Below are 27,839 nucleotides of genomic sequence, written 5' to 3'. Positions count from 1 at the left end.
ACGTTAGTGACTATTGCTTACATGATCCAGTATGAAACTCCACTTAATGGGCATAGCATCTGGATGATGCCAAGTGGCCTATAACCACACACTAGGTGGAAAAACAGCTCTCATTTATTAAAAGTCAAATAAATCAAGTGCAAAGTAGCAGCTTTCCACAATAAGAAAAAACTACTCAAAGCAATAACCACAACAAATTAATTTGCTCCCATATATCCTTATGTTCATGTTTGTTTCCACATTTAGGATTACTTCAGGACATCTCTTCTCCTAAAAGTAAAATTATCAGAACTTCAACTTTATATTTTTGATATGCATAATTTTAATAACTCTTTCCATCAATTCAACATGTTACAGTTATGTCTAAACATTTGATGTATTTACATTGTATAATTATGGAAAATGTGCATCATGCAACCAATGAAGTCACAAAAGAGGCAAATGATACAAATCTGATCTTTTAAAAAGATGAGAATCGCTAGGTTATCAAATTCTCTCAGGTATCAATAGTATGAGGTAAGTAATAGTTAAGATGAGGCACTTTAACAATAACCCAAAAGGTAGTTAGTATACAAAATTATAAACCAGTTAGTTATTCATATTGCCCTTGATTATATTTAAAAGTGAGTTTAAGTTCTATATACAGTGTCTCAGATGCCTCATATCTCATTGCAGCAAAATACTTACAGGAATTACAAAGGAAATCAAAGGAACTAATGCAATTAAATATGTGCAACACAGAGAGATGAGTAAGGAGGGGCATTTAGCAATACAGTAAAAGTGCCTCATAGAAAGTAATGGCCTTCTGCACAACCTCAAACTTTTCCAAAGAAAATATCTATGAAGAGAAAGTTAGCTTGGTAGAAATGTGTAAATCTGCCAAGCCAGAAAGAAAGAATCCCTACTGTGTTCAAGAAAAAAAAAAAAGTCAATTAGGACAGGATTTAATTCTTATTGGGATTTATTGTAATTAGAAATGTAACAAATGTAAGCTTTACAAAGAAACTAATTATGCCAATTAAAAAACACTTAGTAAAACTTTATAGGAATTTATTAAAATTACTTGGGGCACTTTTCCAAGGAATTTTAGCAAAAAGTGGTTTCAGCAGACATTGCAGATGCCCATCCTTTAAGGAATTCATATTAAGATGCAAGAATGGTATCTGTAATGATCATTTCTGTATCAACATTCAGAGAAAGGAAATAATGCCCAATTAAGTTCAGCAGTAACAGAGGGATTTCATAAACCTACAGGCATAAGAAGTGCCTAGCCATCTCCTGCACTGCATATCCAGAGGGAGTCTGCCTGGCTAACAAATTCCCAATTTTCCAACAAAACTGGAGATGGTATTTTGAAAGGCATGCAGGAATTCTCATGCCTAATTTGTAATGAACTATCATATCCTACCATTTGTTTCAACTGAGGATGTAACTTGTCATAATGCAAGCAATGAAATATGTTTCCTTACTCTATTTTTTGGAATGGAAAAGGGAGACTTCAAGAGAAAAAATTCCCTTTGAAAAGTATCCATATTGTGTCAGCACTGATCATAAATTAGCACAGGCTTAGAACAAAGTAGCTCCGGATTTTATTTTTAAATGTACTTTCAGAAAACCAAAGAGGTTTTGCTTAAATCTGACATTTTAAACTAATTATAAAAACGCAGGCTACATTAAGTCTCCTGTTTTTAAAGATAAGCCAGTCCAGTTTTGAAATTTAAATGAAACTCTAAAAATAAAAAAAAAGCCTTCGTTACTACAATGACAAAATTAAACTTGGCAAAAGTAATGAATTTTATTTACAAATACATGTACCAAGATTACAACAGAAACACTCGACTGAAACTCCATCTCAACAAAAGCAATGATTTATTGGTAATGGCATTAAATGAAACAGATTGACAGTCTCTGGCTACAGTCAAGCAATTATCCAGGAGCTGCAGATAAAGTGAAGATCCCGTTTGATTGCAATAAGGCGATCCAGTGTGTCTTGCATTTTAGTGGCTCTCTCCTTTCTTGCCTACCACCTGGTAAAATAACAGAAAATAGTCACTACTGAACATTAAGTTGGAAAACAAATACCCAATTTTTATAAGCTTAAAACTAAACAAAGTGGCTGTGTTTAGGTTATTCATGGATTTTTCAGCATGCATTCTAGTGCAGTATACAGAGGGAGCTGTAAATTCCTGCAAGAAATTAAATAGGACATGAGATATAGGAGCAAATAAACTTCTAGTATTTTTAATCCAAATAGTAAAGAGCTCATTTGTTTGAGCAAGTTAGGAAAAAGCAACACAAACTGCCCACATATTTTCATTATTCACAAAACCAAGTTAGCTATCAAGAACCAGATCTGAACACACAACAAAAAATACAGTAGTATGACAACTGCAAACCTAGCCTTCTGGGCCCCAGTTTTAAGTAGTAGTTGTAGGAGATAAAATAGGTCTGTATTAAGGACAGCTCTGACAAGAAATTTTTGCTGTATTGTGAAATTCAACACTGAAAAATAACTAAAAGTGGCATAGCAGCATTCAGCATTTATTGTCAATGACTTTGATGTCAAGTGTGTTCAATGTTAGTGGGGGAAAAAAAATCCTAACTACCAGCTCTGCAAACAGACGGGAATCAGGTTCAGGTTTAGTTCTTCCATTTCTGTGTATCACCAGTACAAGTTTAGAGGGCAGATTTGCCTTTTAACACAACCTCATTATCTTTCAAATTACACAGGTGCAACTGACTGGAGCTTCAACAATACTCTTGTTGCACAGAAAGAATTCAAGATAAGTATATACAAGACATGCAGCAAATCTATGTGGAAACTGATAAGTTAATTCTCAGAACAGAGCCACCCCTCTGAATTTTAGCCAACCCAGAAGAGCAAGTGCTTACAAACTAAATAAAGGGGGAAAACTTGCTATTTTAATAATCATCGCATGGGTCTGGTGAAAAGCTTTTCTACTCTTCATTTTGCCCCTGATTTACAATGTGGCCTTGGGCAAGTCACCCTCAGATTCTTTGTTTACCCTTCTAAATTTGAGAACAATACTCACCTACCTTCCAGGTGTTACTAAAGCATAATCTTGAACAGGATTTGGAAGCTGAATTTCTATTTAACTACTACATATTTTATAAGAAATTTACAGGATATTAGTACTGGTAATTCCAAAATCTTTGAAAAGTAAAAATCCCTGTATTTCAATAAACTGACTACTGTGGCAGAGTGTGTTACAGGGATAGTACCAGAGAGGTATCCATGTTAGTCTGTATCTTTGAGAACAACAAAAAGTCCTGTGGCACCTTACAGACTAACATATTTTGGACCATAAACTTTCTTGGGCAAAAACCAGATAGTACCGTTACCTCTGACCTTTGCAATACATTCCCCTCCCCACCCCAAGACGAAGCATATTCACACAAAAGTTTATACAACTCTGTACTTTTGTACTGGCGAAAAGATGAAGGTTTGTCAACCTGGTTGGAACAGTGATTATGTTGTGCTGTGAGACATGCGGTATCTGGGTTACTTTCCCAGTATTTCCTCCTGCAAAATTTCTGCAACAGCTGAAAGGAAATGCCTGTCACCACTCAGATGCAATTGCTATGACTAAAAAAGTCCATGGTGATTGAACTCCCTTCTAAAGAGTTTTGGAATCTAGTGGTCATCTCTTCCAAATAGTTAATGGCCAGGAGGACACTCATTGAACTGCAGAGTCTAATGCACAGGGCCAAGAGAATTCTAGGTGGATGGTAATGTTGAGGAGATCAGAAAAAAAGAAATATTCATTCGTGTTACATTTGATTAATCAAGTTAAAAATATTAACAAAATATTTATTCTTTGTGTATTTTAAATCTCAAGCACAGTGCCCAAATCTGGATTAAGAAGGAAAACACTAATATATATTAAGAAGTTAGCAGACATGTAACATCAGTCAAGAAACAGATCTATACCATTCAGAGGTGGGAATTGTCAACTTGCCCATGGGTATTATCTGCAAAATTAAGCACCAGAATGGATATTTTTGTCAGCACAAGCCAAAAAGGCTCATTTCCCATCCCTATCTGCAAATGGAGGATGTTAAAAACAGCAACTTCTTAATTTCTACAAGAAATCCAGCCTCCTGCCCATCACTTATGGGGCACTTTATGGCTATTGTTAGATACTAACTATATCTTAACTATAATTAGATACTGCAATTCTGACATAACACAAAAATACCTAATGTGGAAGATCTGCAAAATATTAAGTGTATAACTTCTAGATCTTCTTAGCCCAACAATGGCAGGGAAATGAAATTATGATTTGCTAAATATGTTGTTACTAAAAATTAGCCTACTAGACAAAGTTTTGAAACAATACTGGAGATGAAAAATCCTGAAATTGTCTTCATGACAGATTAGAACACTCATTTTAAAGTGTACGGTTAGTCTCAATAAATCGGTATAAAAGCCAAATTAAAAAACTTGGCAAAGTTTCAAACTGCATGTCAATTTGTTTTAGAAAGTTAAATAAAAGACTGCAAACCCCTTTCCCCATAAAGAAAGTTTAAAAACATCATGTAACAAATCTACCATCTAGTTTTAATGTTAACAAGCATAAAATTAAAAGCAAAGTTGAGAGAGAAATTAAGATGGGATTAAAAAAAAAAAAAAGAGTCGATGAAGCAGAGAGGTACAGGAAAGCTGTTCCAGAACACAGGAGCTGCAGAGAAGGCGGCTCTTGCCCCAGTGATGAGATTGCGGAAAGGGTGAGAGACAGATGGTAGATGAGCGTAGGGAGCAGGGAGGGGTGTAGTGCGAGACAAGGTCAATCTTAATATTCATTTTTAAACATTTTCTTCCGCATTTTTAGTTCTTTGGGGTTGGGAAGTTAAGCTGAAAAACAAAAACAAAATGTTAGGAAAAAAAGTAAAGAAGCCTGGTATGCAGTTTTAAGAAGAAATGAACATCTATGATCATTCTGGATTTTGGGAACCTAGTTTTACGTGCAACTAAGCTCCCATTCCAAAAATGAACAGCATTCCAGAACCCTTATGTTAATGAGTAGTTACTGTAAAGCAAAAGATCCGCCTTCTCCCCAAAAAGTCTCTAGAGAGAAACGTTACTTAACCTGCTAAAATAATTTAACTTGTACTACAGATATGATAACTTTAATAGGTAGTATGCAATAGTAGAAAGACAAGAATTAGATATTGTCAACATATCTATGGAGTTTGTGTCTCAACTAGCACGTGTTATCTTACTATATTTATTATAAATATGGCCCAAAACCAAGGATTTAAAGTAGTATTTTTACTGTGCATTGACCTTCCACGAAAATACAAGGTTAAGTTAAATTATTTTATGTGCACACTCCTGCTGCTCACCATAGCCGCGTCTACACGTGCCGGCTGCTTCAAAGTAGCCGCGCCAACTTCAAAATAGCACCCGCCACGTCTACACGTGGCGAGCGCTATTTCGAAGTTGAAATCGACATAAGGCGGTGAGATGTCGAAGTCGCTATCCTCATGAGGAGATGGGAATAGCGTCCTACTTCGACACTGAATGTCGAAGTAGGGCACGTGCAGCTGATCCGTGTCCCGCAACATCGAAATAGCGGGGTCCACCATGGCAGCCATCAGCTGAGGGGTTGAGAGACGCTCTCTCCAGCCCCTGCGGGGCTCTATGGTCACCGTGTGCAGCAGCCCTTAGCCCAGGGCTTCTGGCTGCTGCTGCTGCAGCTGGGGATCCATGCTGCATGCACAGGGTCTGCAACCAGTTGTCGGCTCTGTGCATCTTGTGCTGTTTAGTGCAAGTGTGTCTGGGAGGCGCCCTTTAAGGGAGCGGCTTGCTGTTGAGTCTGCCCTGTGACCCTGTCTGCAGCTGTTCCTGGCACCCTTATTTCGATGTGGGCCGCTTTGGCGTGTAGACGCTCCCCTGCAGCGCCTACTTCGATGTAGTGCTGCCCAACATTGACGGCACCAGCCCTGGAGGACGTGTAGACGTTATTCATCAAAATAGCTTATTTCGATGTAGCATTCACATGTAGACGTAGCTCATATGACTTAAGCAGGGCAATATTCTCGTCTCCCCTGTTCCCACCCTCCTTAATTTACCACAATCCACTCAAGTTTTTTTTTTTATTTAAAAGGTGCATTTTAAAGCATTTAACAATTCCTGGTTCTCACCAGTTAAAGTCAAATTTCAGAGAAAAGGGAGGAAACTACATCCTATTAACGTACACTTAAAAGCTGTGTTTGTTCTGCATCACTTCATTCACTGACCAAATATTAATAACTGAATCCATGTGTCACACTAGCTTCTGAGAGTATCATTGAAAGACAAACAGCTATTTATTGTTTTTGCTAGTTTTCTGTACAAGATTAAACTAAACTGCAAACTTTACATTTGACTTTTTAAGTACTGGATGCTGTGGCCCTTTTCTGTTTAAGCTTAAAATAGTCATTTGCTCCAGGGGGAAAAATAGTTACTCATACAGCCCTTTTTAACACTCATACTAGTTTAAACACAAACAAGATGGTATATCTCCTATGAACTATTGTCTAAGTAAGACAAGTGTTAAGACATCTGAAAACTGGAAAAAAGTGAAGCATCTACGCTGAGCAATGATTATTAGAATCTGATACAGTTATGTCTTTATTTTGATTAAAATTAGAACAATGGAGCACTGCTTGAGCCCAAATTGAAATTAGCAAGCGAAGTTAAAACAGTGAATTCTCAGGAGTTTTAGGGATAACTATATATATGAAAAGAAAATGGGTTTTGAAGAGTTTTCCAGTTAACGTCTTACCCTCTACACCTTTAAAAAAACCTCACTCACTTGAATACAATGTCCAATGCTATGTCAAGGTTATGGAGCTAAACTGAAAAAAACCCCTGGAAATACAAAAGTTAATCCTACAGGTGCTGTAACTTTTGTAGACTACACATTCCATGTTATCGTAAAAATATTAAGTTTTATATTCAGGAATTAAAATACAAACTGGAAATATTATAATTGTGTATACATATTTAATTTGGTGGCTAAATTTTATCCTATGAGTCTTGGGCCAAATTCATATCTGGTTAAACCAGTCCTGAAATTTAACTGCAGAAGTGTACAACTTTAATGTTGAGTTATATTTTATTTAGTTTTCATATTTTCTAAATGGAGGCTACAAACGCACAAGTACATTTCCTAACACTTAAAATCAAGTTTTCCTTTGACTGCAGCACTTACATGTGCACTTCAGGGAGCATGAATTCAGATGGACTTCTGGGAAGCACCTGTGCTGCTCTGGTAAATAATATTACAGAACAGCCCACCAAGTAGCAGCTTTAGAACAGCTCTACATAGTGGAAAGGACTGACATGTGGAGTTGCTCCCGTCAGAGCGCAGAAAGCAAGAGATGCCAGGAGAACTGCACCAATTGTAGGTGCTTGCACAGCTTTATGAAGACACAGGAAACCTGAATTGACTGGCAGAGGCAATGAGCACATTTTGGAAAAAAAAAAAACAAAAAAAAAAACTAATAAGATGACAGATGGCCACAGAGAAGGAGAGTCCAGACACAGGCAGCAGTTCTGCACAGCTCCATGCTGTACTATGAACCATGCAGCTTAAACATTAGTAATTTTCAACTGTCTGGGTTCAGTACTATATTCAAGTGTTTTAAATTTTTTCCTAAATATAGCAAACACACACCTCATTGAGCAAGACTTGAACAACAAGCCTGACATCCCAGTTGTATGCTAAATAAAACAGTATGTTCCAGTATTTTTAAAAAGCAAGAGGTCTCATTTTCAATTTAATTTTCCTCAAACAATTAAAAAGATCTCCCTAGAATGGAGACCAAGATAACAACGTGAAAAATGAGTTCTTATTATGAAGCAGCAAAAATTATGAAAGAAACTATTTCTTTTAACAAAAATGGTTATTCTAGAATGATGTAAAACTAATGCAAAATAGTGGAGGTCTTTTTAAAAGAGCAGGGCATCACAGGTGTCTTTTGGCTACTCATTGTAACTGGTGGTAGGAAACTTACCTTCTTATTTTTTTAAAAACACTAAATTAAAACACTTCTAAATCAGTAATCCAATCAATTCCAGCACATTCAATTAATCCTTTTCAGTCAGTCTCTTCAAGTTTGAGTGTATTGATTAAAACGTTAAACTGTGCAGTTTTACAGGATCGAATTTAATCTAATGGATATAAATTTATCTGTAAAGTTATGACTTCCACAAAATGGATTTTTTGGCAACTACTACTTGTGTAAAGAGTTGTACTTTGTTTATTATTACAATGTAGTTGTCTGCTTAGAGTCTGGTGGTGGTACTAGTTATCTGCACCAGTATGGGACTAGTTATATATTGAACACATTTTAATTGTCTTGTATTACATGGAGTTAGATTTGGAATAATAGAACCGCTACAAGAGGCAGAAGCCTCTCCTGCTGACGCAGCGTTATCCACACCACTACTTATGTCAATATAACTTGGGTTGCTCAGGAGGAGGAGGAGGACATTCACATTTCTGACAAACAGAAGTTCTGCTGACATAGACTGTACTATATACAAAGGTTTTTCAATTGGCTGCCCATTGAAAATGCTGTTTCCTCTAGTTAAGCCCTTAAACTACTCACTTTCCATCCTATCTAGTCTGGTCAGGAATAGCCAGACAAATAAACAGCTCCTAAATGATACTGGAACAAATTAAAGTTAGATTATGAAGCTGTACAGAAACACTACATTACTGAAGAAACAGCCTTATCAAGCATTTTTACATCGCTCTAGTCCGAACAAAATCTTCAGGCATAGATTTTAGTTTACTTGTGCTTTCTATTTTCCAGTCTATGCAACGGCTCTTCTACAAACTGCACACCTGCAGGACATAGGAATACTCAGATATAACATGAACATTGCAACTGTTACATATAATCTTTAAGCCATCATTGTTTATCAGCTTGAAACCCTAGCTGGCTATTTTACATTGTCTATAATGAGCAATATCCCTCAAAGCCAAGATTGCCAAGTTTCAAAGGCAAATGTGTTTTTGGAGGAGGAACACAATATACCTTAACTCAAAATAAACAATTATAGAAAGATTTCACTTAGTTGAGAATGAAGTTACCAACTGACTACCATACACTTGTTTTAAAACTGTAATTAAACATTCATATTTGTGTTCCAGAATCTCAACTTACTCGCTTGAAGTCATTCATGTTTGTTGCCTGGACTGGAGTTCCAATAAACGTAAAATAATTAATTCTTGTTGTCTCTTCATCACCGTGATTGGACTGGACAAATAACTAAAACACAAGATAATTCATATGTATTCATTCTCACTTAATATTAACATGGCACAGCCACAGCAATTTTGTTAACAGTACATACACAGCACTACCCTTAAGTATGAGATATTGAACTTGTCAGTTTCCATAGTTTTAAGTAGGGACAGGTAATCCAACAGCTTCAAAAGCATATTGCAAATACCTATTTTTAGTGGAAAGTATTATAAAATCATAAACAACTACAATACTCTTAAAAGAGATGCCAGTCTCCTTATTTTACAAAGGTAAGCAGAGAAGATCGAACAACTGCCAATGAAATATGCAGCAACTGGGTTTCCCCAATGTTCAATGTGTGGTTAAAACCACAAAACTACACTGAGCAAGGAAAGACCGATATGATTTGAAAATAGATAATTTAACTGTCCACCTGCAGTTTGATATTTCAGATTTCAATCAGCTGTTTAACCATTTTCTGTATTTACTGAAACCAGCATTAACGCCTCATAGCAAATTGTGCTGTTTTTTCAATACGAAAACTTCCTAGAGTTCAACAGAAGTGCAATATGGAGAACATATACTGCTCTGTAAATGCTGTCCTATATTGATTTCATCTTCTCTACCACCCTCTCTTTAAAAAAGTATGACTTGATAAATCTATAAAACCAAAACAGATTTTCTAACCTGTTTTAATCTGTCATTACGTCACAAATGTCAATACAATACTATGGAATGGACATATGAAAACCAAATCAATTTCCATGAGAATGGGAACAGACTGGGGCCAGCAGAGACAGTGCAGGGAGGTTATCTTGTGGGTCCTGCGAATCCTTACTGCAAAGTAGCAACATGGTCCCTTTCCTTCTCCTTTCGCAGGGGCAGGCAGAAACAGAAGAGATTAAAGGACTGTTATGGACCCTATCCCTCACGCCACCAGAAGCAGAGGTGTTTTTGTTTTTTTGTTTTTAAAGTCTCTTCTAATCACAAAGAGTTGGAGATGTTTTCCTATGGAGGCTGGACAGCATTGAGAGACAGAACTTGCCCTGAATGGCTACGTCTACATGTGAAGCCAACATCGAAATAGCTTATTTCCATGTAGCAACATCGAAATAGGCTATTTCGATGAATAACGTCTACACGTCCTCCAGGGCTGGCAACGTCGATGTTCAACTTCGACGTTGCGCGGCACCACATCGAAATAGGCGCTGCGAGGGTACGTCTACACGCCAAAGTAGCACACATCGAAATAAGGGTGCCAGGCACAGCTGCAGACAGGGTCACAGGGCGGACTCAACAGCAAGCCGCTCCATTAAAGGGCCCCTCCCAGACACAGTTGCACTAAACAACACAAGATACACAGAGCTGACAACTGGTTGCAGACCCTGTGCCTGCAGCATGGATCCCCAGCTGCCGCAGCAGCAGCCAGAAGCCCTGGGCTAAGGGCTGCTGCCCACGGTGACCATAGAGCCCCGCAGGGGCTGGAGAGAGAGCATCTCTCAACCCCCCAGCTGATGGCCGCCATGGAGGACCTGGCAATTTCGACGTTGCGGGACGCGGATCGTCTACACGGTCCCTACTTCAACGTTGAACGTCGAAGTAGGGCGCTATTCCGATCCCCTCATGAGGTTAGCGACTTCGACGTCTCACCGCCTAACGTCAAAGCTAACTTCGAAATAGCGCCCGACACGTGTAGCCGCGACGGGCGCTATTTCGAAGTTAGTGCCGCTACTTCGAAGTAGCGTGCACGTGTAGACACAGCTAATAAGAGCTGTGAAAGAACTAGTGTAGCAGAGGCGATGGAGGGGACTGTTTTCCCAGAAGAAAGTGAGATGTTACAGTTCAACATTTGACAAAATTGCTTACTTGTTATTTCTTTTTTTGCAAGCAAATTGGAGCATAGACTGCTTGTACAGTGCCTAGCACAAGAGGGTCCCAAACGCTCACTGGAGCCTTTCAGTCCTTCTACAATAAAATATTATTACATGTTTTTTTTGTTGTTTTTTTTTAAAAAAACCTTGTGGAGGAAATGTTCACTATAGCAATGCTCACAATCCTATCACTATGGCAATCTTAATGTCCAAACCTTGAAACTCCTGAGCATATACTTACTATTATGGAGCACAGTAATTCTATACAAGTTGAACTATTTGCATACTTAAAGCATGTGTCTTTTGCAGGACTGAGGACTATATATGCATCCATTATTTCCACTACCAGAATCAAATGTGGGTAATATAGTTTTTATGTGCAAGTTTTCATATGTGCAGGTCACAGTTGCAACCAGTACTTCACAGAGCAACAATGGATAACCCTGGGTAAGCTTTGGAACCAATCTCACCTTAATTATTTTGTCCCACAATATTTAAAACTAGATTTTCAAATTTCCTATAGCTACAGGTTGAACCTCTCTAGGTCTGCACACTCATCCAGTAACATCTGTACTCTGGCATGATTTTAGCTAGCTGGATGACCACTTTATGGGTGTGACTAAGTTTCCCATGATCTAATAAATTTTGTTTACAGCTACCAGTCCTGGCTCTCAGGGTTTTGTACTGTTATTCATATGTAACTCGCCCTTAAATGTCTCCTAAGATACCAGTAAGGAGTGGAAGTGTTGGTAATGCTGCTAGACAATACTGTCCTCCCATGGTCTGAAAACTTCTCATTCATGCTAGGTAGGTCCTGAGGATGCCAGACTACAGAGGTTCAAACTGTACATTTAAATAAAGCTTATACAAGAAAATTTACTTACAGTTACACTGTTAACATTCTGAAATTTTACATAACGAAGCTGGACAATACCATCTTCTTTTATGTCATCTGGTGTTAGTTCCAAGGCTTGTGTTGGTTCACTTCTTTCTGCCTCTTCGAAGTCCATAGATCGTGGAAGATTGATAAAGATTTTTATATACTTGGGACCCTGTCCTGTGTTAACAGATTAGCAATTTTAAGTAACTGAACCACTTTTTAAAATACAAAATTTCAAAAGCATCTTTAGGATTCTTGCTATTTAAACACCTAGTGATAATATTAGTTTTGCTACAGATAAATGTGATTTCTGTACTTATATCTTGTACTAATTTATTAAGCTCTATTTCTACACTATTCTAATGTATCATCGGTATGAACACTTGTCATCTGTTTTCTTAATTTCAACAAAGCCACTTCAAAAGAGCAGGACTTCCAGAGACCAAGTGATTCCATCCTACTTGTCTTCCATGAATACATGGGACCTAGCTAACAGCTGTAATATGTTCGGAACACAAAAACTGCAGATAACATAGTAAGGATGCTGAAATAAGAATCTAGGTAATCCTAGAAGAAAATTTAATCCTTTAAAACTGGTGTAAACAGAAATTCAGGAACAATTTCATGGAATAAAAAAAAAAACACATGCATTTACTCACCATTATCTGGCCCCTGAAGTTTCATGGAATAAAGCTTGACAGGCTGATTAAAAGCTACAGTAATAAGGAGCTGTAGAGAAAAAGGTTTATCACACCAGTTTTGAAGGCTGAATATTTTGAAAAGCAGAAAAGTATTTAAACTATAAAAAAAACAAAAACAAAATTGTGTAGACCCCTATTCTTTATATAAAAAGCATTATTAGAGAATATCCCTTTACATTGCTTGTGACAAAGCCCTGTTAATCAAAGCCATCCCACTAAAACCCTGAACTAAGTATCTCATATTTCGGCCTAGGCTTTGGAAATGTTAGAATCCTAAACCAAATACCTTGGGCACAGTTTCCAAAAAAGATTAGCAATTTTGGAGTGCTTCATTTCAGATGCCTTAATAAGGACCAGTTTTCAAGAGCACAGATCATCCAACAGTTTCCAAACATCTGAATAAGAATCAAACTGAAGACACCCAGTTTTTAAAGTCTTGGTCTTAACCTGTGTTACTTAACCAGGATCAGGGCAGTCAACAATCTCATTCAAGTTCTTGAAAGCCTCCGTACAATTTAAAGTTTTGTTTAATGCCAAACATTCTATGAAAAAAATCAAAAACTGTGTTTTATCTAAAAGAAAAACAGGTAAAACCTATGTGAAATTATGGCTTACACTGGTTTTAAAGTTCTCTTTCCCAAGCCAGGTATCCACTGATGAAAGAAAAAAAAAAATTGAGCTTGCAATTAATATCATCTAACAAACTCAACTGCATTTATAAAATGTATAGTTTATTATTGTAGGGCTGGTGCTGCTTAGTACTGTGTTTAGCATTTGGTTAGCCAGAAAGAGAATCTCCCAGTTTCTAATCCCAAAACTACATATAAGAATTAGATAACTGTACTATCAAATACATAAAGAAAAAACTGCCCTTTAAAATTATATTCACCCGCTAAAACAAACTGAAATTATACCTGCTCATCACAGTCAGATTCCAGGTAGGTAGAATCTTTACGTAAACAGTTATCAAATCCATGTTCGTCACTTTCATTAAGACATTCACAGCCAGCTTTATTAATAAACGGCATTAAATCCATCTAAAAAAAAAGACAGTGTTGCTAGATGCTTGAAAATCTACCACCTAATCGAAAAAATTAGTAAATATGCAGATGAGTAAAAGTTGTTGCATATAAAAAGATGAGATTAATGTAAAAACTGGTTCAATAACTTCTGATGAACAAAAATACATTCACGTATTCATCTTACACAGGGGTGCCACTCCAAGTATTTGGCAGAGGGGTCAAGGCCTGCACTCTAAGATATTCATGGAGGATGTGTGGGGTATGGTAGAGGTTGGGTGCAGAAGGTAACTCAGGGTAGGGGACTAGGCTGCAGGGTCTGGGAGGGTGCTGTAACTGGGGTACAAGAGGAGTGCAGAGGATTGAGAGCTGGAACTGTGGTGTAGGGTCTGGGAGGGAGTTGTGACCTGAAGCATGGGTGCAGATGTTATGGATTGTGATCTGGCTCAGGGAGTTAGGGGCACTTACCCTAGGTAGCTCCAGAACAGCAGCCCTGTGGAACCCTTTTCAGGCTCCCTGCCTGCCACACCTCCACAGGCCACCCAAAGCGGCCAATTACTAGAGCTATGGGTGTCCCTCCACCTGCCATGCATCTCCACACACAGAGATTCCCTCTCTCCTTGGGCATATGCAGTACTGAAATGGATATGGCCCCAGCAACTAGATGCTTTGAGCACTATGGAGGCACTGCAGGCAGTAAGTCCATAAACCATGTTTTGTCTGCACATGACCTTATATTTTAGTTAACTGGTCCACCCCTCCTCCACATTTGCAAATACTATAATCACACCTTCCATGGAATGCAAATTCACAGAAGTCCACAGCAAGAGAAACTTAATAAAATGAATTACTGGAGGCTGTAAGCTGGTTTAAGCATCAAAACCATATCATAAAAATGTATTCATAATTAAGGCCCTATCAAGTTCACAGCCATGGAAAATAAGTCAGACCATGAAATCTGATTCTTTGGATGCTTTTACTCTATACCACTTTCATAATGGAGACCAAAGGTTCTCAAATTGAGGGCCCTGACCCAAAAGGAAGTTAGAGAGGTCAAAAGATTATTTTAAGGAGATGGGAGTGGGAGGAAATCATGGTATTTTCACCCTTACTTTTGCACTGCCTTCAAAACTGGGCAGCCAGAAAGCAATACCTGCTGGCCAGGAACCGAGTTCTAAAGACAGTGCCCTGCCACAGTAAAAAGTAAGGGTGGTGATACCTATGCCATGCCATCTATCACTGCTGCTGGTTGTTGGTGGCTTTGTTCTGGACTCCTGGCCAGCAGCCACTGCTCTCTAGGTGCCCACCTTTAAAGGCAGTGTTGCTCTCTGTAGAAGAAAGGGTAGCAGTACTGAAAAATCCCCTACAATAACATTAAGGCCTCCCCTCCCGCAACTCCTTTTTGGGACAGGGACCCACCATGACACTGCTGATTTAACCAGCTGAAATCATTAAATTTATTCTTCAAAAAATTCTATGACTATGAAATTGACCAAAATGGACCATGAATTTGTTAAGGCCATATTCATAATGCATTTGCAAAACAAAGACTGAAGTTCTAACATTAAATCAGTCAAGTCCAAAAATGAGCCTACTTAAAGATAAATTGGGCAGTTAATGGAACAGTTTAGAATGTTATCTGTGTAAATGTTACTAGGCTCCACCTGCAGGGCTAATCTCGTAGCACTGAAAAAGCAGCTGTCAGTTTTTATAAAAGGCTTTGATGACTAGACTGCACTCATTTCTAACAGGTTTTAGTTTTAATGAAGATTGCTTTATCAGGCATTAAGTATTTCTCAGTCCTTTTCCTTATGCTTACTAAAGTTTTCTAAATAGCAAAAAGCAGAAACTGCTCAAGTCGAATGAACCATTGACCTTTTTCTTACGAAATATCCCAACTAAAGGTATTCACATATTGAAAAAAAATATGGAAATGCCGCCAACAATATACCAATAGGGTACAAAAATATAGCTCAAGGTAACACTTTTTTCTACCAAAAATTTTCCCCCTGTTATAAAAAGCCACTACGCCTTGAGGACACTATACATGAAGTTCTACTGCAAGGATGGTATCAAATGTCATGGAGAACTAAAAAGCTGTGACATCACTGTGTACTACTGTTTAATATACAGCTCATAGCTAAACGCAATTCTTTACTAGCCTTGTACACACTCAAATTTTCAAAATTAAAAATGTTCTACCCAACAAAGAGACAAAGAAAAGACAGTTTATATAGTCCAGTTTATTGCTTTAACATTATGAATGAAGTAGCAAGAATTCCACCTCCTGCCCCTCAGCAGGGAAGGTGGATTTTAAGCTTTCCTTACTCGGAAGGCTCAAAAGTGTTTTTTTTTTTTAAAAAGAAGCCATTTCAGATAATTATCACCTTTATATAGAGGCTGAACTAGAAACATGTTAACTCCAAATGTCAGCGTTTTAGAAGATTATTAGCATGTCAACACGTTAAATTGCAGTCTAACTTATAAAGGTGTGAATTTGTTTCAGAATTGACTATTAGAAAAAAAATCTGTTCATCTTATGAAGTTATTTTAGATAGGAAAGCAGATGTATACCTACTTTGTGCCCATGTTACTTAAATTACTTCTAATGTGTTTTGGGCTGTGAAGCTAAAAAACACCTTTTGTATTATAACATTGCCGCACTGGATATTACATTAAGTATTTATATTCACAACTAGATGTAACACTAATGCCGGTACCAGTTGCATAACTGAACTGCTGCTACTTCAAATACCCTGTAATCATAAGAATGATTCAACTGGAAAAAGTATGTTATTTAGTATGGTAGATGTGGCTCTATTTAGCAATGAATTTAAAGTACTGAACACACAAAGATGTTTTTACATTTAATATAATATTAGGTTTCAAAAATACTAATCACAGTTAAGTTTAATGCATTATTTTTCATTATGCTAAATACAAAACTTTCATACTGCTGTAATCAAGTTATCACATTACTGAACCTACACGCAGTGTTAGCATTTCTGAAATGTAATACTAGGTATTTAACCAAAAGCGTATTTATATTGCTGCCACAACAACAAACCATCCTTTTTTAAGTGGAAACATTACACCAAATATTGCTCAGAGAACGCCACCTCAGATGACAGCTCTAGCAGAGTGTTTTGTCACATTAAGTTTCTCATTTACATGTGTTTTTAGTACAGCTGTCAGACATGCTTAAGATTTGCTGTGCACAATTGCCTGAAGGTAACATGAAAACAAGCAGAGTAGTGCTTGAAGAAAATGTTTTTTTCCTGAGTATTTCAGATCATATTACTCTTTAGCCTTGTAGTGTTTCAACAGTGTAACTCCAATTATCCTGTTAAGAGACCTGATTTGTCTGAAAATTAATGAAATTACCATAAAAATATTTAGAAGCAGTGTTTCCCATTCAGTGTTCTCTTATTTGGATAAAACAAATTGATTTTAGTTGTCAAAAAGGACACTAGGTTATTTGGGAAAAACACAGCTATTATAATGATATTCTGGGTTTATTTAAAAAAAGAAAAATTTTCCATAGACTTTCAAATTCCTATTCATTTTCTCTTGCCCTAGACAGTCCTTTACAGATTGTCATTCAAGCATTTCAGTGAAGTGCTAACAAGGGAACCAGAAAACTTTTTTCTGACCAAGCAGAGATTTTAGAAAAAAAAAAAATCAACATTAACTAAATATTTTAAAATTTAACAGGTTTTTTTATTTTGTGCACTAACATGCAAGAACAAAGGGTCAAAAAGTAGATTTTCACAAGATGCAATTTTAAGTATGACTTGTCGCCAAGTATTAGTACATGAAATTAAAATACTGTCTACTCCAGCCCTCTTACTAATTGACTTGTGATGAAGTGTTCTGAAGACAACCATTAGAAACAGAGGAACTCAAAAGATATTTTAATGAAAACATACTTAAGAGATAAGTGCAGAGAACTACAAAAGTATTCAAGCAGAACAGTTTCTAAATCAAGCTTCACTGTAAGACATCAGAAGTTCTAACAAACCAAGGAAAAATATGTGCTGTTTATCATACTTACCCTTTCCATTCTGTTGTCTTCTGTATGTATGTCATTTAAATAACTGTAAAGTATTTTCTTCTCACCTTAAACGAATTTGTTTAACTTCAGTGAACATATATGCCTCAGTTTTGTGTATCCTGTGATTATGCTATGTCATGATTTCCCACAGACTAAGAAGTGTAGTTTAATTTTGAAGCTATGAACTGATTTTCAAGGGGGAAAAAGCCCAGAAAACAAAAAACACTTAAGATGCTTTAGTTTCTACCTAAACTCACCCATTTAAGTTAGAAAAAGTATGTTTAGAAAGTAGCACAACATTGATATAACGGTCAATGATTTACTTAAAAAAATTAAAAGGATACATACATATCCTTTTGGAATATCTGTGTCCTCATTATTTCCAGGATCATTCTCTAGGTGCTGTTTAATTTTTTCTTCTAATCCTACAGCATCAGCTCCTTGATACTGGTCAATTCGCACTTTGTTTCGGAAAAAGAGAAATGTTGGTGTTGCTGATATATTATTGATGGCAGCCGTTCCCTAGAATTCATATATAAATTATTAGTGTTGTGTAGAACTTATAAACTTGCTAAATACAACTTATAAACTTGCAAAAAATGTATTGTGGTACAAGTAGCAGCTTTATTAACATTTAGGAGTATTTGCAATCATGCTTTTTTGCATCTAGCACATCTAGAAGAGAAGTTTGGACTGTGAGTAACTGTTGCTGTGGAACAAACAACAGAACTAAAGACATTTCACTGTGGGATAAGGCCAGCTGGTGGCTCTCAAAGTTCTTTATCGTGCACTACAAATGTAGCAGGGTTAAAGCCACAACTGCAGACAGAATCACAGGGCTGGAAGGGACCTCAGGAGTTCATCTAGTCCAGCCCCCTACTTCAAGCAGGATCAACCCCCACTAAGTCATCCCAGCCAGGACCTTGTCCAGCTGGGACTTAAAAACCTCAAGGGATAGAGAATCTACCACCAAGACAAAGAGACTGTTGCTAATATAATAAACAGTGTATAGGAATCTCATTGGTTTCTTCTTCTATGATTCACCTTCAACAGCTACTTTATATTTTTAAACATAAAATATACCCAAACTAAATATTGATTAGGATACTCTGTTGTATTTATCAGTACCAGTGATATGTCAATTTCATTACATTTCAGATGCACTCAAGGCCACCAGACTCCAAAAAGAGAAAGCTTCATTATCATCACAATACTCTCTTTGGTTTCACTGACTTACATTTCCCAAATTACTTCATTAAAATAAGTTATTTATTTAGAGTACATTAACATCCTTAAAAGTGAAAGGCATCTGATGAAAGTAAGAGTTACACCGGGTATTCATTTATCAAGGAATCGAATGTTGCATTACTTAAAAAAAACCAAAAGAGCAGTCCAGTAGCACTTAGAAGATTAATAAAATAATTTATTAGCTTCATGGGACAGACCCACAGAGAATCTATGCCTTATATATTGAGTCTGTTCTGGTCTGGCTATGGTCTGAAGAAGTGGGTCTGTCCCAGAAAGCTCATCACTTAATAAATTATTTTGTTAGTCTTTAAAGTGTTACTGGACTGCTTTTTTGTTTTGATAGTATATAGACTAACATGGCTCTCTATCTGTTACCGTTGCATTACTTAAAATTTTCTTCAACCTTTTTTTCCCCCAAAGTATATTCTATTTTAAATATGCAAATGAATATTTAAATCTTTATGTTGCTTTGGTTTTGTTAATGGTTTAACATTCCTGGAAGTAACCAGTAAAATCGGTTTACCCTATGATCTGAAATTATACTTTCCCCACTTACATCCTTAGGATGTATTAAGGCTTTTAGTGGCTCTATTTTCTACCAGATTCCATTGGTAGTAGGGATGTTAAAGTTTAACTGGTTAACCCATATGGGCTGGAGAAGCCCACTTCCCACCATGGGCACAGGTCTGCTCGAGACCCAGAGTGCAGAGGGTTGATCCAGCCAAGATGGTTTGGCTCCCACGCTGCTATGGCTGGGCTGGAGCACCACTGCCCAAGGTGCACCTGGGACCACTGAGAACAGAGACTGCTCCAGTGCCTGGTGCTGCTGTGGATGGGGACAGTGTGGAGTCCTAGTGTGCTGTGAGCAGAGGGCCCTCCAGCCCAGTTGGAGCAAGAGCTGCTTGCCACCGGGGGGAGGGGAGCAGGGAAGAAGGTGGAGGAGGAGAGATGATACTCCAGCTTCCTCCCCTCCCTTCCCCCTTAGTTAAATCTAGCATTTAATCAGTTGACCAATCAAACAAAATTTTACATCCCTAATTGGTACATCTTATCTAATAAACTACCATTTATCACATCTTTATAAAAGCAAAGAGCTTGTATGCTATCTGAATCCAAGTCATAACTCCTAATTATGCAGGTTCTTATGCTGCATCCATCAGTCATTAGAATTAGAAATCAGGACTTCTCTGGTCAGGCAGCATTATCTGATGTCATTCCAACACTTTCTGGTACTGTGTTCAGTCCAGTTTTAAAGTTTAGTTTCCGCCACCAGCTTTGGATCATTCAAAGACTAATTAGTTTGATAGTAAATGTTTTGACTATTCAGCCTAAGTTTTTTCTGCTTTATACACTTGCTCTACCCCATATAAAATATTATACACTTACAAATGTTTGCAGGCGTCTCTCACTTTACCCTATAAAAAATAAAGCCGCTTCTATTGTTGTGGATGCATATAGGTGCATACACATAAAAACAAATATAGTTTCTCAGTTCCTCTTGGCCCCGATAATTTTTATTGGAACGTCTTCTTTGTATATCATTCTGTCATTTTTATTTGTGCACACATTCGAACAAAAATATCATATACTTCCTTACTCTGTTAAGGGATGCCTGTTGGAAAAGGACAACTGCATTTTCGTTTTTCCTTTGTCATATTTTCTTCTCTGCAGTTGAACATGAGCATCTTAGACATTTTCCCTCACGGCTATCAGCCTTCGGCATTACAAAAGGATTGTCATTTGTTATCCACCTGTGTTTCCAATCGTTTCAAAAGCCTTCGCGTTAGTTATTCATCCTGAGTGGTTCTCAATCTATCACAATTCAGTATTATCTTCAAGTTCTGTTATTACACACACTGCATTCCCTTCAACTAGTAGTTTTTTGTTTGGAAGTATACTCAAACATGTTTAGAAAGATAATTGAGTCTGTTCTGGTCTGGCTATGGTCTGAAGAAGTGGGTCTGTCCCACAAAAGCTCACCTAATAAACTATTTTGCTAGTCTTTAAAGTGCTACTTGACTGCTTTTTGTTTTGATGTTTAGAAAGAGTTATTCTTCATAATTCACGCTACTGTTACCAATGATTTTGTTGGGTCTGTACATATTTAGTAATTCTTGCTGGACACTCCCTCCCCAGGACAGCAGTTAGCAATTTCAGGGTGGTAATGACTAGGATCATTTTATTTTGGGGTGGGGGGAAGCAGTAATTTCTCCTGCCTTTTGCACCCAATTCTCCAAGAATTTTCAGTGGTTCAGCAGCTTTACTAATCACTGCAGTATCCTAACATCTTTTGGACACAATTTTCTGATGTTATCCACTCTAAAAACAGCTTATCAGGTCTTTTATTCCCCAATGGCCAAAAAATATTTTTGCCAACTACTCACCTGGCACTGATGTACATCTACTTCCAAAAAAGTTGCCTGGGGATATTTATTACTCAAAGCATTGAAAGCTGGAGCTATCCTCAAACAAGGGCCACATCTGTTAGGGGAAAAAAAAGAATGGGATATAATCTTATCTAAATTTTGCAGTAGCAATACTTTGCCCCCCACATACAATATCCAATCTCTGTTGATGTTAATGGCAGCTGTGCGTACATTTGGCCCTTAGATGTAAGTTTTACAACACTTTTCGTAGCTGGTTGGCAAACTTGGTCAGATAACTTGGAACAAATGAAAAAAATGCGAGTCAACTCCTGTTTTCTGCTTCGACAGCTCTGATTCCATAGTGATAAACTTCATCAGTTCACTCTAAACTTCATATTTTAGTTTGATTAGCCTCAACATGTTGCTATCAGTGCAGCTCATACCAAGTAAAAAGGAGGATGCCCACTTGGGGCAAAGAGTTCTTTGTTGCTCTGAAAGAGCACTGAACTACAGTTATGGTGGAAACAGTGGATTTAATCAATATATCTGACTAACCCTACCATGATTTTAATAAATACACTGACCTTTCACATTGATAACTGTATTTATATAATAAATGAATTTTTTTCCCCCACAGTTGTTTGCAGTGTCCATAAGTTCATGTTTTTTGTAAAGGTTTAACATAAGTGGTATTAGCTTCTACGACAATATTCACTCAGTTCTGAATGCTGTGTAGTTCATTTTGCCTTTCCTTCTGCATTCATCCAGAGAACTCACAGATTCCCCAGGAGCATAGCATCTGCAGACAGGGAGCTCTTCAGAAGTTTCATAAAGTCACTCTGAGTCAGATCTTCAAAGTACATAGGTTTCTAAAGTCTACTGAAATCAATGGAAGTAGGCAGACTAAATAACTTTGAGGGTGCAAGCCTAAGCTAGTGCTCTACCTAGAATGCAGCAACAACGCTTTTTGCGTTAAGAATGAGACTAACTTACTTGAAATACGAATCAGCACAATACCTAGAAAGTATCAAAACAAAGATACTGAGAACTTTTCCTCCACTCCTCTCAATTTTTAGTGAATTAATGGGGCATAAACTGTTTGCCAGAAAGGAGGTCACCTCTTCTCCCTCCCTTGTAGGGCACTTCATTTATCTTTCCCCACCACTCTCCTTATAATTTCATTTAAGCTGTTTCTCTTCATGCTTTCATGTCAAAGTTAAACGTTTTAAAGGTTGCCTGTAACTGGCTCTTGGTTCATGCATGACTAAAGTAGCACTTTTACATAAATGAGAAACTACAATAACTTTATTGTTCTTTCCAAGTATAAGACACTTGGGTCTAAGACACAATTTCATTAAAACTAGGTCATGTCAGACACAAATTTCTTCCGTAAAGGGAAGAAAATAAAGTATTTGCTATAAGAGCACTGTTACAGTATTTAGTTGCTCATACAAGCCATTTACTTTTCCTGAGAAAGTGTAAGAGTAGGATTCTGCAAGGCACCAATACAATACAGCCAAGTTTTTATAAAGCATTAGAGATTAGAATGTTATAATAAAAACTGAGCAAGATTTAAATTCTGGTCAGATTTTCATCTTTTAGGAACAGGGAATATCTTTGCTCTGCGTGTATACAGTGCCTAGCACAATGGTGTCCGGGTCTAGGACTGAGGCACTTTGGAGTTAGAGTACTAATTATTAGAATTACATGACTTCAGTACTGAAACTGGACTGCTTGAGGATTTATGACAGCAAACTGATTGCAACAAGTTTGGTTTCAACACAATAAAAGCAGAAACACAGCTGCTATCCCTCCCAGCCCCTCACCATCTCCATCCCTGAGGCCATATATAATGTGCAACCCACTATTACATAGAGCTTTGCGTGAAAGATGGGATTGCTTTTTGCTTCAAATGCTAAATATATTCTTAAATTTAGAATAAGCAGTGAGTTTACAGCATGTAATTGCAGTAAAACTCAAAAATGTTCACGAATTTTGCATGACACTTTGCAACCAGAATTATGGGTATTAGTAAAAACAAATGATTAATGACTAGCTCCCTAATCTTTTCCAAAATACAGGTTGAACCTCTCTAACCTGGCACCCTTTGGACCCAGTCTGTGCTGGATGAGAAAATTTGCTGGACCACAGGACCACCTCAATATTGCCTAGAAGCATTACCAACACTTCCACTGCTTACTGGGCTCTTACAAGATACATAGGATAAACTGCAGCTGCTGGAACAGAGCCAGGACTGGGGGCTGTGAACAAATCTTATGGACTCTGGGAAATCTGACCACACCCATCATAAGTGGTCATAAAGCTGACTAAAATCATGCTGGATTACAGATGTTGCTGTATGCAAGAGCTCTGGATTAGAGAGTTTCAACCTGTAGGGAATGTGTCTGTAAACATCAAAGATGAAGCATTCTGCCAATGCAAAAGTTATTACAATTATTTTTTCCTAATTACTGTAAGCTCTCCAAGGTCTGACTATTTTCAAATTAAAATTGAAAAATACAATAACCATTTATTAAATCTGAATTGCCATGAAGTTTAGACATGACTGATCCACCTACTCCAGTCTACCAAGGTTAGTGAAAAAGCTCTTTTCCATGTAAGGTATCTTCTATGCCAGTGTTTCCCAAAATTAGAACATCTGTATACCTCTTTCAGGACTTCAGCCTTATCAGCCTACCCCCTCCTCTAGTGCCATCCCAGTACTTATCTCCTGATTTTTAGTAATTCATTTTCTGCCATGGGCCCCTTGAAAGCCTTTCAAACTTTGGGAAACTGTTGTACACATTCAGGCTTTCAAACAAACACAGAGAACTCCAAGGGCCTATTTGAGACTGGGAAAGCCTTGGTGATGGACATTAGCAGCAAATGATCAGTCCATGTCCCTTTAAACTCGGACATAAAAATGTTCTCTTTACAATCGGGACAGCCCATAAACTATGTCCTTAAACAGCTCCCCAATAAGGGAATCTGGGGCCTAGTACAGAAATCTGACAGCAGCCACCCCCACGAGACACAAACTTTGGTGCAGAAGTGTGATTCACTCTAGAGTTTCCCCAACATCACATCCTCTCCTAGGCAGAGCTACAGGTGACAGGTAGCGGGCAGAAGCCCCACGACCCAGATTACATCCATCCACCCCCCTGACCCGAAGCAGGAGACCCAGACAGACCCATCACGGTGGAAGACAGAAGGGAAAGCTGAATTAGCACACGGCCTCCCTTGCTCCTGGATCCCCGCCATTCACAGGACAGAGGTGCGGCAGGGAGGGGGAGGAGGCGGCTCGGGGTGCACGAGGCAGGGAGCCCAGGGCCCTACTTGAGGGGTGCCTGAAGCGGAGGGCTGCTGAGGCCAGGGCCCTGCGGGGGAATTGAATCCGATGACCGAGGACTACCTCATCTCCCTCCACACCCCCCAAGGCTAGTGGTGAGGGGCGAGTCCGCCGGGAAATGCGGGGGTCTCCTCTCACTCACCCCCGCATGGTGAACTTGACCACGGCGAGCCGGGAGCCGGCAGCGCTGAGTTCGGGCTGGAACTCGGTGTCGTTCGCAATGACCTTCATCCCGCCCATCCTGGCCGGGGCCGCCGCCGCCACAAGCGGAGGCAGCGCGCCGCCGACACCTTCGCGATCTGCACAGTCACCGCGGGAATGGGTGTGCCCAGCATGCACCACAGCCGAGCAGGCGCAGCTAGGGCTCTCTCACGCGGGGCTGGGTTCCGGGGGAGGGGGCGGGGCCGATAGCGCAAGACCCTGCTCATCACTCACGTACTCAGCGGCCATCTTGCTGTAGGGCGGATAACGCCGGGTGAGAATTAGCAGCCATTTTGAATGAGGGAGTGGGGCAGCCTTAGGGGAATCCTAACTACAAGGTCCACCAACTGCCCTCTTGCTTCGGGGCGTGGAGGAGCTCTACGGGGAGTATGTCCGCGGCATGCACAGATGGGATCTCCCCTGCAGCCAGAAGGACTGAAGAGGGTAGTGAACCCCCCTGATTTGTTTTGAGTTTTAGCCTTCCTTACTAGGGTTTTCAGCTCTCCGGGCGGGACGCCATTGCAGTAAATAGCATCCGGTCCCTGGCGGTGGCAGTGCCCCTTGCCGGTGTGGTGAACGCAGCGAATCAGGTGCAATGGAGCAGCTGAGCTGCTGCAGCCCTGGCTAGCCTGAGCTCGGGACTGAGCCTTCCCCGGCTGAAATCCTTAGGAGGCAGATCGGTGGCTTGAGAGATACGCCCCCCCCACCGGCCACCAAGGCTACGTCTACACTAACACACTACGTCGAAGTAGCCCATTTCGAAGTAAGAACATCGAAATAGGCTACTTCGAAGCGTATCGTCTACACGTCCTCCAGGGCTGGTGCCGTCTACGTTCAACGTCAAAGTAGCGATGAAGAATGTCGACAGGAGCCGCCCCAGAAGGAAATGCGGAGCATCCACACACACAAGCGCTCCCTGTCGAAATAAGGGGCCAGCAAAGCCCCAACCCGCTCCCTTAAAGGGCCCTTCCCAGACACATTCAGCCTGCACAGCACGAGATCCACAGAGCTGAAAACTGGTTGCAGACCCTCTGCACGCAGCATGGACCTCCAGCTGCAGCAGCCAGAAGCCCTGGGCTAAGGGCTGCTGCACACAGTGACCATAGAGCCCCGCAGGGGATGGACAGAGCGTTTCTCAACCCCTCAGCTGATGGCCGCCATTGAACGTTGAAGTAGGGCGCTATTCTCATCTTCGGATGGAAATAGCGATTTCTACATCTTGCCACCTAACGTCAATTTCAATGTCGAAATAACACATGGCGCGTGTAGACGCGACACGTGCTATTTCGATGTTGTGCTGGCTACTTTGAAGTAGCTGGCTAGTGTAGACACAGCCCAACTGTCCTCCTCTTGAGAGCTCCTAACAATGATACTTGGCTACGTGACTTGACAATGGCCAAATGGCAAGTTACCAGCAGAAACAGAACCCAGGTTTACTGTTTCCCAGGTGTGTGGCCTCTCTGCTCCACCACACTGCCTGTCTCTGTACTGTACCAAACAAAACAAAACAAAAATCATCCTTTTAATACCTTAAAAACTATACCTTTAAACTGGGATATGAAAACAGAAGTGCTGCCAACTCAAGAGTTGTAATTTGTACATATGTTATTAAATAAAATAGTGAAACACTGGAAGGGAAGAATTTCACTGGGGAGGCAGAGACTTTATTGTCTCATTGTGGTGTCAGCCTTTTGTCATTCATTGACCAGGAGGTTGGTGGAGTACCTGTCCTGCTACCCTGCTGTAGCTGTGGCTCTGTAATGGTTTTGTGTTTAGTGAGTACTTGTACCATCTACTTTTAATTAAATAGTTGTGGTCCACAAAAGCGTATCTGACTACTGTAATGATCCCATGGTTGATTAAAAAACAAATCTGAGAATGAAAACAGGGATGTGGGAAGGTGACACAGGGCATTCTGTATTCTTTATGGGAATATGTATGGGAATATGACAGTTGCAATATGCTTCATGCAGAACACTTGTGAGAAAACAAAACAGCAGTCATGTAGCACTTGAAAGACAAAGAAAATGATTTATTAGGTCATGTGCTTTCATGGGACAATACAGACTAACAAGGCTACCTCTCTGTTACTTCTTGTGAGGAATCATTGGAAAGTTTGTAATCTACAGAATATGATCATACCATTTGTGTGCACATATCATTTTTGTAAATCAAATTATGAATCCTGAACTGTGTATCTGTAATTTCATTTTTACTCCTTTGGGTCAGTCCCACTGTTTACACTTTAGAGCAATGATGGTCCATTAGCAAGAGACAATGAATATTAACCTTCCTGCAGACCTTTGGATCATCCCATGAAGTATGGAGATTGGGCCTTGCAGAAATGTGATCGCATCACCTGAAGCTGGGATCCATCTTGGATGCTACATCTATCCCAGTACAAATTTCCTTGTAGACTGTGCAGTTGTTCCAATGCTACTGTATGCATATGAAACCTGGACAACATACAAGCATCATCTGAAAGCACTTAAACAATATCAACGCTGCCTCAGGAGAATCCTAAATATCTCTTGGGAGGATAGGCACATGAACACTAGCATCATGGAAGAGTCAAACATGACCAGCATTGAAGCCATTATTATTTTTCAACAAATCTAGTTGGACTGGTCACGTGGTTCTGATGTCTGATCAGCACCTCCCAAAACAGATTCTGTTTTCTGAGTTGGAGGAAGGATGGAGCAGTGTTTGGGGCCAGAGGAAGCAATATAAGGACGCTGGCAGCCCTCATGAAAAAGTGGAGCATCAGTGTCAACTCTTGGGAGAACCTTGCCCGGGAACATCCCCAGTGAACAGCAGTAATCAGTGTGGGAGTGGCACAATTTGAGGAGTCCCACTGCAGTGCAGACAAGAAGAGATGGAGAAGAA

At 39.2% G+C, this 27,839-nt stretch overlaps 1 protein-coding gene across 6 annotated transcripts; it reads right to left on the bottom strand.

Moving 5' to 3' along the window:
• Positions 1-161: 161 nt before the first annotated feature.
• Positions 162-25,114, bottom strand: TXNL1 (thioredoxin like 1). 6 transcript variants are annotated; one of them, XR_012645806.1, is made up of 9 exons: positions 24,895-25,112; positions 21,422-21,518; positions 18,138-18,311; positions 13,631-13,753; positions 12,675-12,744; positions 12,020-12,192; positions 9,184-9,288; positions 4,221-4,876; positions 162-2,027 (listed from the first exon to the last, which is right to left on the bottom strand). XR_012645806.1 is itself a non-coding variant. In XM_074995757.1 (9 exons), exons 1-9 carry the CDS (start codon positions 24,990-24,992, stop codon positions 2,021-2,023), a joined length of 888 nt encoding a protein of 295 aa, XP_074851858.1. In that variant the 5' UTR covers positions 24,993-25,113; the 3' UTR covers positions 170-2,020. The 6 variants fall into 6 exon arrangements, 4 of the variants coding, with proteins under 4 accessions (XP_074851858.1, XP_074851859.1, XP_074851856.1 ...); XR_012645807.1 differs by having other exon boundaries at positions 170-2,027; positions 4,678-4,876; XM_074995757.1 differs by lacking the exon at positions 4,221-4,876 and adding an exon at positions 3,953-3,993 and having other exon boundaries at positions 170-2,027; positions 24,895-25,113.
• Positions 25,115-27,839: the final 2,725 nt, after the last annotated feature.

Source organism: Carettochelys insculpta, chromosome 5 (assembly GCF_033958435.1).
Source record: "Carettochelys insculpta isolate YL-2023 chromosome 5, ASM3395843v1, whole genome shotgun sequence".
In the NCBI taxonomy this organism is placed as follows: domain Eukaryota; kingdom Metazoa; phylum Chordata; order Testudines; family Carettochelyidae; genus Carettochelys; species Carettochelys insculpta.
Note: the sequence above shows the minus strand (reverse complement) of the source record. Positions and strands in the feature narration are given on the sequence as shown.

Bases quoted from the DNA above. Each gene is read 5' to 3' on its own strand.
- TXNL1 (XM_074995755.1), bottom strand. From the start codon at position 24,992: ATGGGCGGGATGAAGGTCATTGCGAACGACACCGAGTTCCAGCCCGAA. The intron at 21,519-24,894 runs GTGAGTGAGAGG...TTCCCCTAACAG, and splicing joins GTCAAGTTCACCATGCGGGG to ATGTGGCCCTTGTTTGAGGA. The intron at 9,289-12,019 runs GTAAGTAAATTT...CTTGTGTTTTAG, and splicing joins AGAATGTTAACAGTGTAACT to TTATTTGTCCAGTCCAATCA.